Consider the following 18,806-nt stretch of genomic DNA (forward strand, 5'->3'; position numbering starts at 1 on the left):
ACTATACCAAGTCTAACGAGATTGTTTTGGCTTTCCCTGAACGTAAAATGATCCCTTACGAGAACGAGAATACGAACTCCTTAATATCAGTGTTAACTCCTGTCTTTACTTGTCTATACTGGTATACAACCCCAAAAACTCCAGTACTGCAACATTCCCTCAAAATGCATATATTATACTTACAACCCTCGTGACTAAACCCAGTTATTTCCCCCTCGATATTAGTTTAAAAGATTAAGTAACACTTTGTAATCGATCGGTTTATTAGTCAAGAGAGTTTGAATAGTGGTTGTTTTTTTTCAACTTAGGGTCAAAAGTATTCGAGGTAGAATTTTATAAAATTTTGATAAAAATATTTTAAATTACAGTTTAAACATTTTTCTTATCAACAATAGGGGAACTACCAACAAAAATAAACCCTAACTAACTCTGCTACATTACGTATTGTGGTTTTATGCACAGCCCAAATTGTGAATCATTACAGTTAAACACCGACCTTCTTTGTTTAATAAAGTGTTACATAGGGGTTAAATAATTTGAGAACAAGCTGGTAGAAAGCTGAGCCTCGGTACCTGAGGTCTCCTTGAATGATGAAGCCGTGACCCTCTAGCCTGACACCTAGCCTGAAGTAATGTGAAAAACGGTTCCGGCCTAAACCCTAGTGTCCTAAGAACAAAGTTGGGACATAAAAACACCACCATGATAAAAAGCAAAACTCAAAACCCTTTCAAGATTGCAACTAAAATCACAAGTGCCGCAGTAAGAAAAGTCAGTAATAACAAACACACGAAATATTATGGTGACGGAAACGGAACTCGTAATAATAAGAGTGAAGTGATGGAAACAGAAGAAGAAGATGGAGACGATCAAGAGAAGATTACCAAGAACAGGCGGTGGAGTGAGATGGACACGGTCCGTGGGCTTATATGGAGATGGGAAAAGCTCGTTAGTGTCAAGAAAGGGGCCACGGTTCGCAGATGCCGAAAACAACGATACAGAATATGAAAGTACTGAGTATGCTTCAGGTTCTACCGTGGTGTAGGTTTCCGTTCTGACTAAATACATCACTAGTAGTGGTCCCAACTAGTAAGACAATGTGGCTTACACGAAAAGCATTTTGAACTCTTGGAGCTGTTGCTTGGGTACACCAAGGAATGGCCTGTATCAAAGTCTGTATCTTGACTTCTGCTTAAGAAACGGCTCTGAAGATAAGTGTCTTGAACCCTAGGGACGTTTTCCTATTGCTTATATAGAAAGGTATTTTCCCCTCAAAACACAGTAGTGTTATATAATGAGTGTTTTGAACGCTTGGGGTTGTAATTCATTTAACATAAGTGGTGCGAACTCGAGATAAGAGATACGAATAGTTTTTAAATCAAGTGTATTAAGGTTCTTGGGAACATTCCTCAACTGTGCAAATAAAATGTTTGCCCGAAGTGTAGCAATGAATCAATGGTTTGCAAACATCGGGGAAAACGTTGGTACTTGGATGCATTTGAGTTTTCCAAGATTTTATAAGGTTCACTTGAGTTATCGTTTGCTGTATAAATATTATGTTTTGTATGTATAGATACAATGATTATGATGCGTAGGTCGTGGCTTTGTAAATTATCTGACACCTTAATTTTATCCCCTTATTGGAGATCTTTTTACAAAATGCTTTCTTGTACAAATTACACGAAACCATAATTTCGTCACTATAAAAACTACAATTAAAAATAAGACTCATGTCCATTTAAATTCTCAACAAGTTACAGAGTTAAAATGCTTGTAAAATAGGTTATAACATTTGTATATCTGAAAGCTGTGGAAGCTTGCAATGAGAGGGTAATGAAACGAAGAGGGGAGGAACTGTAGCAGGAAAAGAAACATTTAGACTGGTGAATGGGAAGAAGAATCGGCATGTAAACCAGGACCATTAATGATGCAAACCGGTTATGCAACACAGCACGAGGCGATGCGGAACTTTGTGGCGTACGGTATCGATGCCGCAACCGCTGCAATGCTCTACGGTTAAGGTCGGAATCTACGGGAATCATGAATGAATACATGATTGAGTAGGGTTAATGTTCTACGGTTAGGGTAGGAATCTACGGGAATCATGAATGAATACATGTTTGAGTTGGGTTCATGTTCTACGGTTAGGGTAGGAATCTACGGGAATTAAGAATGAATAATTGTTGAATTAGTGACAGTGCTTACGCTTAAGGTCGGAATCTACTGGAATCATGAATGAATACAGGTTTGAGTAGGGTTAATGTTCTACGGTTAGGGTAGGAATCTATGGGAGCTAGGAATGAATATTTTTTTTTTATTAGTGGGAGTGCTTACAGTTAAGGTCAGAATATACTGGAATCATGAATGAATACAGGTTTGAGTAGTGTTAATGAATCTACGGGAATTAAGAATGAATAATTGTTGAATTAGTGGCAGCGCTATACGGTTGGGAACCGGAGTTTTGCCAACGGGTGTCAGGTAGATGGGGGGATGCCTTCGGCCACCTCTTGGTGCGGAGATTTGCCAACGGTGGTGGTGGGAGAAAGAGTGTGACGGAGGGAAGGAGAGCGATTGTTAGGGTTGTCTACGCTTGGCAGTTATGCGCTTGTCGCAGTGGGTTAGGTTAGGTTAGGTTAGGTGAGATTAGGTTAAAAATTCAATACATATCCTTTCACAGTCAGAAGTGCATAACTCCATTACTTTGAACACAGTCAGCATCTTGCCTGGTTTGTCCACCCCTAGCGGAAGCCACCCTCACGGTCACGTGTAATCTCTCTCCCTCCTCCACCCCCTCTCGCGCAACCCACAACCGTTGGCAAAACTCCGCAGTATGTGGAATTCATGGATGGGGACCCTTTCTACCTGATACCCGTTGGCAAAACTCCTACACTCATACGGTTAAGGTCAGAATCAACTGGAATCATGAATGAATACATGTTTGAGTAGGGTTAATGTTCTACGGTTAGGGTAAGAATCTACGGGAATTAAGAATGAATAATTGTTGAATTAGTGGCAGCGCTATACGGTTAAGGTCAGAATCAACTGGAATCATGAATGAATACATGTTTGAGTAGGGTTAATGTTCTACGGTTAGGATAGGAATCTACGGGAATCATGAATGAATACATGTTTGAGTAGGGTTAATGTTCTACGGTTAGGATAGGAATCTACGGGAATTATGAATGAATACACGTTTGAGTAGGGTTAATGTCTACGGTTAGGGTAGGAATCTACGGGAATTAAGAATGAATAAGTTGAATTAGTGGCAGTGCTTACGCTTAAGGTCGGAATCTACTGGAATCATGAATGAATACATGTTTGAGTAGGATTAGTGTTCTATGTTTAAGGTCTGAATCAACGGGAACTATGAATGAATGTTAACGTTAGGGCGGTCCTATATTAATCTCTGCAGACAGCCCTGTACAAATCAGGACTAACATCATACGCGTTATCAACTGGACTGATCACAAGGGTATTACAGCATTTTCGTGGTTCACGGTTGGGGCCGCTTCAATAGGTACTAGGTACCTGTATAAGTGGGTCTTTTTCAGAAGAGGGCCGCCACTATTTAAACTGTGGAAAACCTCCAGTTTAGGTTAGGTGACTTTTAGTTTTTGAGATTATTCCGTTCAGTAAATAAAAAAAACGCGGGAGTAGGTTATTCCACAGTTAAAGTGGTGGACAAATCCACAATCCATAAACGGTTATGGTATTACTCCTACGATGTTATCAGGTAATATTAATCAGTTCCAGATCATTTACCAAACATGATGTCCAGATTTACAAAACATACTCGTTTGTTAAAACTACAGAACATTACATACGGGTTGGGTCATGATGACAGTATCCTGAAATAACATCCAGCATTCAGTAGATGCCCTATAGCGTTTTATGGCACCAGCTCTCGCAAACATAAGTTTCATAAATCTTATTGGAAATTTTGCCATGTGAAAGCAGATCTACTGAAGTAGAACTACTTGATGATCAAACCCTTCATCAACGGTTTACTGTCGGTTTCCATTAAAATGGAAATATGTCCCTCTGCTACAGATGTAGATTGTAGAAGTCAAACAGGTCAGACCGGTGTTTGGTGTTATTCACATCACCGTGAACTTGGCAATGAAACTCTCGGAGTCATTGCCAATCGGCTTTCATTTCACTGGACGTTTTTCACGACTTTTAGCCTGGGAAGAAACCCATGCATAAGTAATGAGATATCACTTTGTGATGGTTGAAATAAGTAAAGATCTGTTTGAAATCATTGAAATGAATAGTCTCTAATACATTTTCGCTTTCGGTAGTTTTTACGGTGCATGTGAATTAGATAATTGTTAGTTTATGGACCTACAGTAGATTCCCTCTCGTTAACGACTTTTGTCCAAATTTAAAATGTCCGGACTATCATAATGCATGAATGGATGAGTTTTAAAGCCACACATCATGTGTTTACAGACCCAAAACAATAAAATATAACAATACAATTTGTACGTACACCAGGACGATCGGTTTAGTCTGTGTGTTTAGTCGTAAATTAGTAAGTTCATAGTCATACTTTCACTTTAATCTTAACTTTATAGTTAATGGTAAAGCTCAATGGTCAATGGCTGCCCATTATGGCCAATTGGAAGTCTGAACCACATGGATCTGAAAAATAGGTCGATGCCAAATATTTGTGTAAAAAATGTTGTTTTCAACAGAATGTTGTAATTATTTTAAAAGGGTTTCTTGGAAATAATAGATGAAAATGGCTGAAATCATCATAAACAAAACATTCATCATCGAAAACATTTATAAATGAAACGGGCTGGTGTAGTAGGGCTTGATCCCTGAGGTCTCAGATTCAAATCTTAATTACTTGATACTTGAAGTAAGCCCGTTGGAAGTGCATTCGCACCACGGTTGTCATAGTTGTGTTTACATCTCCTTATTCTTCCAGATGCTCTTTCATGCTGTAATACTGTTTTCCCATCAGATGCTTCTTTAATATTGTTGCTTGAATCTGTTTAAGTCTTGAATACCTTTTATGTCTTCTGGTACTTTATTATAGATTTTTGTTGTATTATAGTAGGCACTATTTGTTAAGTTCTATCACCTAATAATTTTCTTTAGCCTTTATTTAGAACAGCTGATGTTTAAAAAATGATTCAAACTGTATAAATAAATATTATTGATTTCTGTTCTTCTTGAAAACATGACTTATTTTTTTCTCTCTTAATATTCATTTTTATTCACAAACACTCCACATTATTTAATATTCATTTTTATTCACAAACACTCCACATTATTTAATGGTCCTTCGATCCAAGATATTACTTAAGCGATTTGGAATATTACACACATCCACTAAACTCTTCTTATATTAATATTTCCTCATTTTACCCATTGTCTTATGTGCCTTTGAACTCTTACCCAACCGAACTCTTATTTCCATTTTGGAACTCCTCAACCTGTTCATTTACACTTTTTGAATTTTTTACATTTATCTCCTCATTTTTGTACAATGGCATCTCCAAATAGTGATTTTAAACTTGAGACGTATACAAGACTCACATCTTTTATTAAAGTTCGTATGAACAAAATAAAAAACATCATAGACCAACTTGTTGAACAAGAAGAAACATTATCATTTGTGCAACACGAAGCCCTAAAGACTCTTATGCAAGAAGCCCAGAAGAAAAAAATAAGACATGTTTTCAAGAAGAACAGAAATCAATAATATTTATTTATACAGTTTGAATCACTATTTTTCATTAATGTTGAGTTTACTTGTGGAATATGACTATCTTTTTTCTGTCTGGTGTTGTATCCATGCATTTGTTGGTTACTTATAAAATAATCTGGTTTTCTTCTTAGTAGGACTGCTGATTCCAGAACCAAGGCTGAAGCAAATGTTAGCATGTTCAGTTGCTGAAAGATAGGCCTGCAGTGGGCTATGGGATAATCTACCCCAATCACTACAGTAATGTATTTTAGCTTTAAGATTATGTGATTCTAGGTTTGAAGTAGTGTTTAAAACAGTTCTGGGCCACGCCCGAGCGTGTTATAATTTGGAAGGAAATACAGTACAGATTGATATCGTGATATTTCAGTCCCGGGAGCCGAGCTCCCACCTGGGCTGTTATAGGACCAGGTCGTATTCAGTCGTTGGAAATACATATATAGAAATGTCAGTCTACAGAACACATAGGAAATTTAAAATATCCGTACTCCCAGTACCGGTATCTATTCAGGTTATAGAATTCATATTACATGGAATGGAACTTCTGTGCCCGAGGTCCCGGGTTCAATTCCCACCAATAATGGATTGTATCTAACTGATAATGCTTTAAACCCTGGGACTAGCCTAAATTAATTTGAAAAACAGTACGGAACTTTGTAAAATAGCAAACAAATCGAACCAGACAACAATGGATGATCATGAAGCTGCGCTGTACTTCAAATAACCCGGTTCCAATCAGAATCATTCAGTAGTGGTATTGACAACAGTGGTTAAGAGAAACTGCGGATATGGAATTTCTTATTGGTATTTTAGTCTTCTAATTACTAAGTTGAAACCAACATGGCAGTAAATCAGTATGGTCGAGTTTCTCCACTGGCTTGCTGCTTGCTGCTTGCTGCTTGCTGCTTGCTGCTTGCTATCCTTCAGAGAAAGTTCACCCGCGACGAGCCTCTAGCGAATGTCTGGACATTATTGTATGAAATACAGATTAGTGGCAAAAAGTAAGATATTGTTAGCAAACCAAAGATACATTATTAGTGTATTCATATTTTTCCAGTTTGATTTATATATTACTAGCTGTATCCGCGGGCTTTGCCCCGTTTAACTTCATAAGTATTCGCATGACTCAATTACGTCCAGGTTAAAGTTCGTTCGCTACGCTCACTCACCATTAGGTTGGAGCTCGTTCGCTGTGCTCACTTGCCTTCAGGTTAGCTCGTTCGCTACGCTAACTCGCCTCCAGGTTGAAGTTCGTTCGCTACGCTCACTCACCTTTTGGTTGCAAATTAGCTGTTGTCATAAATAAAAAAATAATAATAGTGCTGCACCCTGTTGGTAATCCATGTAACTGTAATGCTATTGAACATCATAGAACAGAACCAACTTGTTTAATTGAAACAGCTGTCAAGATTCATTGATTCCATTTGAATAAGAGTACTCATAGGGTTAACATGGGAAACTCCAGAGCCACTGAGCCTGAGAGTCCGATCAGAATAAAAACAGCTTAGTTTTCCTATTTAATGCCTAAAGAATCAGTGTACCAAATTTCATCCTCCTAGGTAAATGGGAAGTAAGAGAATTAGTGATGAGTGAGTGAGTCAGTCAGTGAGGGCTTTGCCTTTTATATATTTAGATTTATTTATTCTTCCGATGGATACACAATTTACAACAATTTATAAATTTTGCTACAAGTCTCGAGGATATAAGATTGAATAATTCCATACAATAATAATCAACAAATTCAAAGATAAATCCAACAGAATTTCTCACCTAAGCACGGGATCAGATTCCAGATCTCTAACCGTCATGAAAACTTTGTTTTATTGATCCAAAGAAAAATTCCCGAAATAATTCTTTAAATAGCAAAAAATCATAACCAACAACATTTAACTAATAAATAGGATTGAGGAGGTTCTTTTAGTGATTGAGGAGTATTTTTCTATTAAATTTGATAGATGTGTTTTAAGCTTGAAAAAAACTTCAAACTGATTGTTTCACGAGAAAATAGTATCTTAAAATAAAGGTGTATTGCAAAATTCGAACCTTCAGGAGAATGTAGAAGTATCCCATTTTAGCACCATCAGAGATTGATATTACAATGAAGGCCATGGTGGCGATTAAGGTCAAGAAGGTCAAGATTTTGCTTTCTCATGTAGCAAACTATACGACATCACCATTTCGAGACTTTATTGCCAAAATGAACGAAAACAGTTTGTCATCTTTGACAAACCAGGAGCTTGGTAATTGTACAGATCAGGGCAGGAACTTATTACAACACTTGTAATTTTGTACAGATAAAATTGTTCTTCCTAATACAACACACAGAATAGTATTGGAAACTTATGTTTACTCGGTTTAAAAAAATGTGTCGGGCAAATAGCGTTCACTATTTTGAATGCACTGTCTCACTCGATTTCATAAGTTTTGGCAGACAGCATCATTCGTGGCTGGAACGACACTTTTCCCTCATTAAGAAATGGTCTGAATTTGAGTGGGCTCCAGTAAAACATGCACTGCTTACTGACTCATCTCAAAAGATGGAAATCAGCCTCATCACTCAAGAACAATAGAGACCATAAAATCAAATTGAAAACATAAATTAAAAGAGTGTAATAAACTGTTTCCACAAATGAGGTTGCGTTTATAAAATGCATTTGCCTCTTAAGTTATTCCAGTAAAGAAAATCGCATAGTGAAACTTGAATTGTGGTAAACAAAATCGTCACATAAATGTTTTTTTTACAATTCACTTTACAGAATACAATAATCCAAACAAAATATGTCATAGAATGTACTGATGGAATTTATAATGTCAAAGTAGCATGTTTCTAATAAATTGTCTTTTCTCATTACAAAAAACAGGAACTACACTTCTAACCACAACCAGTATCTCACTCTTACAATTTAAGAAACGTGTGGGTGGTAGTAAAACCCGATAGACTTGACTTTTTAAGCTAACACATACAGTTAATAGATTTTTATGTATTCTAAAAGATAGTAAAATAAACAGATCTTGCAAAATCCAGAATACCCCCACCGCAGCAAACCTGCAGACTAAGCGAATTTCCATTTGACTGATTGGATTTACACTAAAATGCCTCCTTAAAAATATCACATTGATTCCCTATTTAAATAGAATTAGTTTAACGAGAACTTAGGTTTGCTGCAACAGGGAGGGTAAAAAGTGTTTTTGTTGTAAAATGTTAATAATTTAGTAAGAAATTAATGTATTTTCCAAATGCGATCAAAATATGTTAAGAAACAAGCAAACTACAACAGTTGACTAATTCTCCATAAGAATAACATGGGAATTTCAAATTTAATTTTTTTGGAATTTCCTCCGTAACCATTAGGCACACAATGACGCTTCAATGTACTAAATTATTTGTATTTTTAAGCTCTACAAATTAGTTTGGAAAGAAATTGTGAAATTTTGTGTTTTTAGTGTCAAAAATGGGGACAACCTATTTTTATCCCATAAACCCCCCATAAACCCCTGTTCCTACAGTCCGATCATGCTGGTTCGCGAACTCATTTGAATAACGAATGTGTTTTTGGCCTCTGGGGACATAAAAATGAAAAAGCAAATCGGTCCCGAGCTTAGGTCTTACCGTGCCACCTACGGTAATAGCTACTTCCCTATAGGGAAATTCGCTAAAAACGTGTGCACTAGGGTATAACGATTGATAAAATGACACACAAACTTTCCTTTCAAGTTTGGAGTGGCTATACTTTTAAAACTTTAAACTACTAAAGGTATGATAAGTTTCTCCATTTCTAAGTCTTCTCCGATGGTTCGAATTCATGTCGGATATATTTTATTACGTAAGAAGCAATTAGTGTTTTATTTCATTACCGAATACATTTCTTACTACCTTCTTTCTACCTTACTGCAATATGACTGTATGCTCATTAAAACGTGGAAGGAGGTAGTTATCCTAGCCAATGGAGCGTAAAGGAATCAAGGTCTATTACTTTATAATTTGAAGTCGGAGACAACTTGGTGAAGTGCTCATTGTATGCGTTAATGTGAGCTCAGCAAGGTCTAGTCAAAGTCCGAGCTTAACATTAAAACTGAAGTCCTTCTAGTGCTTCTGGTCATGGTCAATTTCCGATGGTATGGGCGAAGATTATAATTTTAGCATCATTAGTACAGGGTTCATATTACAATGACTGAACAAAACTATCAGAAAAAAGTGTTATGAGAACATCAAACCTTCCGAATCGATATCCCTGTATTCCGTAGATCAAAAAGTTTAAACATTCTTGGAAATAGTTTTGATTGTTATAGCTAATTGGCAATTTGTTTAATAGTTATTTGTGTAACTAGTGGGCGAAGAGAGAAATGTTTACGCACGAGCCGGGGAGTGTAAAAGTTTCTCGAGTGCACTCGCGCTACACATTATATTTTCCTACAGTTACTATAAAACGTATTAATAATTACTGTTTCAAACACTATACAACACTTAGGTTAAATCGAAACATTGACGAAATGGGAAACGCTGCACCACCTGATCGTAGTCGTAGCATCTTTAAGTGTTGCCAAAGTATTTCAAAGCGTACACGGAGTACGTGCATAATAAAAGCACACTGGTTTGTGTTGTTTGGTTGGAATACTGATGTACAACAAAGTGATAAGTGTGCACCAAAGTAAGTAAATGCAGCAATTAGCAGCTTTCTGTACTATAATCAGTGCAAGAAAGCCCACTTTGTCACGTTTCAGAATGAACACACAAAACAAAATTAATACACAAACCCAGCTAAAGCTAAAGAACACAAAACTACACAAAAACCACACGGACCTACTCTCCGCTGAGGTTTCATTTTCATTTTAGAGTTATTACATTCCGATTTTGTTAACATATTTCTGGAGATCTTCTAAGAATCTGTTCTTTCCAGATGAACTGCAACTGCCCGGTGACGCAGCCGGGGCCGACCCTGGCCAGCACGTGTGGGGGTTCTACCTTCATGCTGTTCATGGGGCTACTGGAGGTGTTCATCCGCTCCCAGTGTGACCTGGAGGACCCGTGCGGCCGTCCCGTGTCCCGCGACTTGCCCGACAGAGAGTACGACTTCATCGTCGTCGGTGCCGGGTCCGCGGGTGCCGTGGTCGCTAGTAGACTGTCGGAGGTGCCCCACTGGCGAGTACTCCTGGTGGAGGCCGGGGAGAATGAACCCACAGGCACCCAGGTACCCTCCATGTTCCTCAACTTCCTTGGCACCTCCATCGACTGGGCGTACAGAACTGAACCTGAGGACATGGCTTGTTTGTCAGAGAACGAACGGAGGTGCTACTGGCCCAGAGGAAAGGTTTGTTGAAACTTATATTTGTTAAGCAATACTATATTTATATTTGTTAAGCAATACTATATTTTACCACTAATCACATGAAACAGTTGGTTTCTATACTATTGTTGACAAAAAAATCGTTGTTTCGAAACAGACCAGTAAAGTTTGCTGGAGCACGTAAACTGAATGGTTACAGTGCTCACCTAGCAATCCAAAGGTTGCCGGTTCGATCCTGAGTAAAGTAAATAGCTTTCTAATGGTTAAAAGTCAGGTATTCTTAATTATTTAGGCTATGTTTTAAATATATTGTTCCTGGTTAGAGAAACAGCTTGTTTAGCCAATAATAAAGTTACAAAACGTGAAATTCATTCTATCCTCATCCTTCATTCGCATTTGGGTTAAAATACGCCTAGTTGGGTTCCCATCTGAGTACGGTAGGTGATAAAATAATAATCTAATGGTTGTATACATTTTTATTGACAAATTAGCGTAGTTTAGTTTAGTAGAGGCTGTAAATACTCATTTCTGTTGTATATAACATTTTTTAACCAAGCCCTACTAAAATTCCGAACTAAAATTGTCTCATATTGTAGGTACACTATAGCGTGATTCACATAAAATAGATTTTAATACAATAAAATAAAATATCCCTACCGCATCAAACCTGCAGACTAAGCGAATTTCCATGAGCCTGGTCGGATTTTCACTTAAATATTTCCTTTAAAATGTCATATTTATTCCCAATTTAAATAAATTTGTTTAACAAGTACTTAGGTTTGCTGCTACAGGAAAGGTAATAAAGTCGTTTTTAGTTTTACTGTATTAGAATGGCAATAGCTCAGTATGAAATAAATACATTTTAAAAATTTGATCAAAAAGTGCGTTCTACACAAGCAAACTACACTAGTTTACTCATTCTCAATAATATGGGATTTTTTAAATTTTGTATTTGCCCCTAACCATTAAAAGCATAACAACACTTCAATATACTTTATTATTTGTTTTTAAGCTCTACAATTATTTTTTTAAACAATTATATGTTTTTAGGATGAAAATGGGAAAACTCATTTTACTTATTGAATCTCACACAAAGCCCGATAGTCCGATCATGTTGGTTCGTAAACTCGTTCGAATAAATGTAGGTTTACTCGTTTATTTCAAATTTAATCAAAATTGGACCATTTTTGTTCGAGTTATCACGCTAACGGACACACACACTGTATATGAATTTGAACGGATGGTGCTTTTAGCTTCTGGGGAAATCAAAACAAGAAAAGTAAATCGGTCCCGGGTCCAGGTCTTACCATACGACCTTAGGTAATAATTTATTCCCTACATGGAAAATTCTCTGAAAGAAAATGGTCGCCTCCAACACTCGAGGTGTTAGTGTTGATTTAGTGCAATCAATATTTTGAACAATACATAACAATCCATTCTCACCACTATAATTGTTAAGTAATGCTAGGCCTACATAGGCTATAAAATGCTATGATGGCTAAACTAGCTGGATTGTCTACACTGTTATTTAAAATTAAATTATGAAACCACAAATTAAATTCTCGTCTACATTCGAGGTGGTTTTATTCACTCTAGATCAATCAATGATTGCTCAATTTACAGTCTGATCACAGCAATTTACCTTTCAAGCCAACAACCCTTGGTTTGGTGTTATAGGCTACGCACCTCCAGCAATATTGAATCCTTTGTGTATAATTAATTACCAAAGCAGTTCAAAACTCAAGTTGTTTCATCAACATATGTTTGTGACTCTCAGTAATCATAGCACGAATCTTGCAAAATTAAAATCAGACCATTCAGTACCATCAAAATATATTTACTAGTATATTTTCAATCGATAATAAAGAATCTACACTTGTAGTCCCAAGTAATGGCACTGTAGTACCAATTCGCCAAGGAGCAAAGTAGTTTGCGGTTTTCCGCCAGCAATCGACCAGCGGAAATCGGTTTACGGTTTTCCAATTTGAATCACCTTGGCTTCATTATTGAAAGTACCGGTAAAGGGGTTGTGTAAGCCCCATATTTGACATTTGATGAAGCCCAGAAATAGAAATGTGGGCAGTCATTGCTGGCTGCAAATCGAATAAGTGCAAAATGTCAGATGTGTTTTAACCGAAGTAAATTCAACCACATACGGACGTGATCATTTGCCTGATAGCTCCAATCTGTTGACTAATACTTCTTTTCTAGGATACCAAACAGCGCCTTGGAAGTCAATTTAAAATCTAAGCATTGATTCACGATATATAAAAATTTCTAGTGATACATAAAAAACACGGATGATATTGTAAAAGATTATTCTGTAGGTATTAACGAACAAAATGAAAAAGTAAATCGGTCCCGGGACTCGGTCTTACCATGAGTATTACGATAATAGTTTATTCCCTATATGGGAAATTCGCTAAAAACTGTCGTACGTAAAAAATATTACATGAAAACGTAGTCGCTAAGTTTGCGTACAGCGAAATTTGCGTACAGTTGGAATTTAGCGAAGACTGCGTACAACCCGCCAGGTTGATGTTGACGAGGATGAAAAAAGGCCTGACCTTTAAGATAGTGGAATTTGATAGACGAAGTTTGCGTACACCACTAAGAACCTCGAACTATTACAAAACAAACTCCATTTACAAGGTTGTTGTTTTTATTTTAACATTAGGAAATTGAGGGAAGTTAAAACAAAGGGTAGACGCAAAATGACCCATGATTCACCGAAACGACTATTTTCCAACACTTTATAAGTAATTTATTCAGTACTTGATGTTGATACCAACCTTGAAAGAACCGATGTAGGGCAGCAGAAGAAGCCGCACCCACTGGGAAGATCTAAATCTGGTAATGTCGACCCGGGTGCGGTTCTTCGGAAAGAGCATCTGTTGCATAATGATAACGGAATCTGTGGAAACGAAACCAAAATGTCATCTGCGGGGCGGATCCAAAAATCGACCTTGGAGCAGTTACTGGATCAGCATCCCATCCTCCCAGTCCAAGTTGACCACCCAGACCCAGACCAGAATATACGTGCAAACTTGAGCCAAATCGTTTCTCGGGAAAACAGCAAAATTTATCTCGAATGTTTTATAAAAGCTTTTTGATGTTTCATTTTCATTCGTTTTTTTTAACTGAATTTGTACAAACAATTACATGCGTGGCAATATGTAGATGCAATGTACAAATTCAAATGTAAAAAAATAGAAATGCGTGTTTATTTAAAAGCTACGAGCAAAAGCATTATCACAGTACACACTAACTGCTGTTACACACTAACGCTTAATAAAATTAACAATTGACCAACAAAGTGAAATAAGATACAATAATTTTACATAATGATTAACACTGAAAAGTTTAATAGATTAATTCACAGTACCATTATGATTTTCATAACAATGGTATAATAAACGTGAAATATAAATCAACGTAAGAACAAGCTACCCGCTCGGTGTCATGACAGAAACTTCCCATAAAACTAGTATTTTCAATTGGTTCTACACTTTTATCTTCTTGGGTAGCCAAAATAAATTCGTCAAGAACATCTTTTTACTGGTTGTTTCTTGTTCCTTTAGATACTAGATTTAATATTGTTATTTCAAGTTTTTTACACTTAAGGCTTAAGGTTCCCAAAGTCCTGTATTACGAATTGTCTGTTAATAACCTAAAATGGGATATATAGCAGGAGATACAGAGATACTATTTGTTGCCCTTTCATACCTTACTCATGGTCTATGACGACAGGAAAATCGAATATTTAAATACGCAAAATAAGGATCTTATTCATGACAGATTTTCAAATAGAACACTATTTAAAAATGCATGCATTTACTACATAATATTTATTGATGACTTATTCTGGATGATTTCTGAACGACCCATGAAAACATGGGAAAACATGCGGTGTGCCTTCATGGATAAATCTAGAGAAATTAGCTCACTAAACATGAAGGACATTACTTCTCCTCTTTTGTCTCAGCATATCTTCCTTTTATTATGGTTTGTAAACGCAAGAGGCATGTTTAGGGTGAAACTCGGAAATTTATTTGTTATGCCTTTTTGTTAATGCTTTTCATATCATCGATTTAGGATTTAGTTCTAATCTTGAGACTTAATCCAAAACGTTGTATAATTTGACTTAAATCATTTTAGTCTGTATAAAAATTTGGCACAAAAATTGGACTATCGGTATACTAAATAATTTCTTGATCAGCATTGTACGTGTTATAAAATTTACGGAAAGTAAATAAAGATACGTCTTATAACACTTAAAAAGTCTTATAAAACTTTTAAGTGTTACAAGACGTATCTTTATTTACTTTCCGTATCGGTATACGAAATTAGGAAATATTTATTTTAATTTATTAACACTTTTTGTTACACTAAATATGCAAATATGCATGTCAAATAATATGAATGAACTAAGTTTTTGTCTTCTTGGGGCCCTAAAATGAAAATGTACAAGTCCCAGACTACATACCGCGAATAATTCGGTGTTAACTACATACCTGTAAGAGATTTTACTGAAACTGAAGTTTACTGCATCAACATTTATAAAATCATATAACCTTTGGACAAAGGGTGTGGAAATTTAGGACAGTTTACAATTTATTTTCATTCTGTAGGACCCTGCACTTTGTAAGGCTGATTAACAGTGCAACCTTCAAAATTCATGATTTATGAATGAGCCTTTTTTACAACATCAATACAGTCCTCAGTGTTACTAGTGCTATACATGTACGCAACCTTTATATAGTATTTACATTATGGATCAGATAATATTAATTGTATAAAATTAAAAATTATAGCAATGTTGTGGCCTTAAATTGTCTGAGGTGAAACGATGACTTAAAAAATGTAAACATCGAAAACTTTCTAACAGATTGTAAACATTAGCTTATATCCTTTTACGGTAACGTAGTTTAGAATTATTTTACCATGTTAATGGTGTCCAGCATAAAATTATAAATAAACTAATCTATTTTAATGCGTTTGTTATTTTTTATGGGAACACAATGACAAAAAAAATCCAAAATGTAAAAATGTCAAAGATAGTAAATGACTTAAAATATAAATTATTTGTTAAATTATCAAGTTATTTTAACGAACAATGTATCCATCATTATGATTTTAACACTAGTGTATATTGTTTCTGAGATGTGTACAGTACTCAAATCGGCAATGTGCCTTTCGTTCTAGCAGTGCATGAATGTGCCGCGTTTTGCGTTTTGATATTTGAAGCTCCACCATCACGGCACAAAATAGTATACTACGTTACTAGTCCTGAAAATAAGTGTTTACCGGACGATAGTGGTCGTTCCCGTGCGAGACGAAGTCGAGTACGGGATTACCATACGAGTCCGGTACACACATTTTGGACGAGTTGCGTACAATAGTTTACGCCATACTACTAAATCCGTACAAATCCTTATATATTTCCACCAACTAAAGGACTAAAAATCACTAGTCATAACCTTATGTTTTTGTTTATAACCACTCACTGACACCTAAATACAGTATAATCAGCTGATTGGTGTCATTGTAGTACTGTAGTACGCAATGAAACCCCATTTGAATAAGCTGGCGGCAAACAGCTGTTTTCTGGACTAAATCCTTGCGTGGGAAGTTCGTCAAAATAATGTAGTGTGGTGTTAAGTATGTAACTCTACATATTTATTTATTCTATGACAACAGAGCAATATTCCTAGCATAGAATCCCTTAGTAACATCGTTGCTTTTTGGCATCTTTTTGCATGTCATTTTTCAAAATTTAATCGCCATTTGTTTGTTAGCCACTGAATAAAAGTCGTGTGGAGTAAACAACATATATTTGGATTGTAAACTATCTTAAAAATTAAATACAAATCACAATTACAAAAATAATACTGTGATAGTTTATTTCTGACTATTTATTTGAAATTAGCGTTATAAAGTATTACAGTAGTAACGCTGCGTTTCATTCAAATACACCATTGGCACCTCAACCACCATTGAGTAGGGGAGAGTGTTGTAGCTTTGACCATCTTGTACCTTTGACCAAAAGTCATATAGTGAAATCTAGAGGCTGTATAGGGAAACTAATTAAACTAGTTCATAGATCAGCCACCAGAGGACTACTTCACCTTGCATTGGAGATTGAAAACTGTGTTAGTTGGAAGATATTTTAGTTTATTCACTTTTGATACTGAAAAGTAAAAAAATGGTGACTTATTGTTTGTTTTATAAAATGTATATTTTTCTACAAATAAAAGTGAAAGTGAGGGGTCATTATTTGATGTTTATCCTCTAACTTCTCTTGGATGTTTGAAACTGATATTATCACATATCTTTTGAGAATATATATATAAAATGGCGGGAGGCACTAGTGTTTGGTTGTACCTTTGACCACTTAATAGTGGTGTTCCTTTGACCAGGTCAAAGGTACAACATCATCTGTATTCAGTGTAGTTATGACTGGTTTTTATTGAAATATGTTAATGTATTAATATTAAGCCATTGTTTTGTGGAACCTACAGGAGGTTGTCACCAAGCTCCACAACACTCCCAAATCAAGTGGATAAGCAAGTCAAAGAGAATTTTTCAATTTTGCAGTGGACTTTTTATCCTAAAAAGTAGAAAAAAACCATTTTTTTAATCTTGACGAAATGAATAATAAGTTCAACTTTGTGTATCTGGTTTTATATTTAAAAACTATTGTGTAAGATATATATTTGCTTTTTTTCTACCCGTTTTGGGCTGAAATCGATATGCTGGTCAAAGGTACAACACCCACTGGTCAAAGGTACAACTGCATGTTGAACCTTTGACCACCATGTAACAAATTTTCTTTATTACTAAAAATAAGTTAAAACTTATGACAAATAATTGGAAAAAATATTTAATCCATGGATAAAACAGTTAAGTATCATCGTTGATTGTTTTTAAAATAATTGGAACTTTCCTGTCCCTACAAAAAAAATTTAAGTGAAAACTGTTCAAAGGTACAACACTCTCCCCTACCATTGGTTGTTTCAGTACCATTAAATATACAGAAGCATTTTCATAACATATACTACAGGCAGGTACAGGATTTAGTATTACTATAAATACATTGTTTTTTATGTTTATTTGGAAATTTTTACGCAGATACCTATTTCACAACCACAGGGTTCGTGTTGTAATTGCTTTAAATCGAACTAACAAATAGTTATATTCACATTTTATAATCAGTTGGTGCATTGTCTACATCTTTTAAATGTTGACTATTAATACTTTAGCTAACACACATTGATAACCCAAATCTTGCTCTGTATTTTTATTAATTAATAAAGGTACCAACTTTTAAATTAGACTAATTTCCATATAGAACAAAGAATCGTTTTCAAAAAGCTACTTTGGATCATAAAATTTGTTAAAGTAAGTACAATGTAGACGATTAGGTTTTTGGATCGGCTTGCCCCCGTTGAGGCCCAATAGTCAAGAATAAAAACCGACCGCAGAGTCTGTTAAAGTATGTAATATGTGTCATTATTTACTAAAATATATTTAGTTTAGAATTTAAAAATAATACATTGTGAACCTCAACACAAATAATTTTAAAACGCAAATTCTAATTCAGGTTAAAATTTAAGCCTAATCGTATTATAATTAAAGCGCAACAAAACAATAGGTTTATTAATCTATATTATCTCAAATATTTTAGAATTGTACATATTTTTTCATTATTGTATTGACGACAGTACTTATCATGTACCGGTGCAATCTGAAGTCGGTTTTGGGGGGAATTTATTTTTTTAACATTTGTTCCCTAACCAACATGT

At 35.6% G+C, this 18,806-nt stretch overlaps 1 protein-coding gene across 1 annotated transcript in view; it reads left to right on the top strand.

Moving 5' to 3' along the window:
* Positions 1-18,806, top strand: part of LOC128998299 (glucose dehydrogenase [FAD, quinone]-like) — an 84,949-nt gene that overhangs the window by 57,924 nt on the left and 8,219 nt on the right. Inside the window, exon 3 of the mRNA XM_054424375.1 lies at positions 10,615-11,025. Within this exon, the coding sequence (XP_054280350.1) occupies positions 10,615-11,025 (411 nt within the window). The remainder of the gene's footprint in view (positions 1-10,614; positions 11,026-18,806) is intronic.

This window comes from Macrosteles quadrilineatus, unplaced genomic scaffold (genome assembly GCF_028750875.1).
Source record: "Macrosteles quadrilineatus isolate MER2022 unplaced genomic scaffold, UCM_ALF_1.0 Scaffold_7__1_contigs__length_78375512, whole genome shotgun sequence".
Classification (NCBI taxonomy): domain Eukaryota; kingdom Metazoa; phylum Arthropoda; class Insecta; order Hemiptera; family Cicadellidae; genus Macrosteles; species Macrosteles quadrilineatus.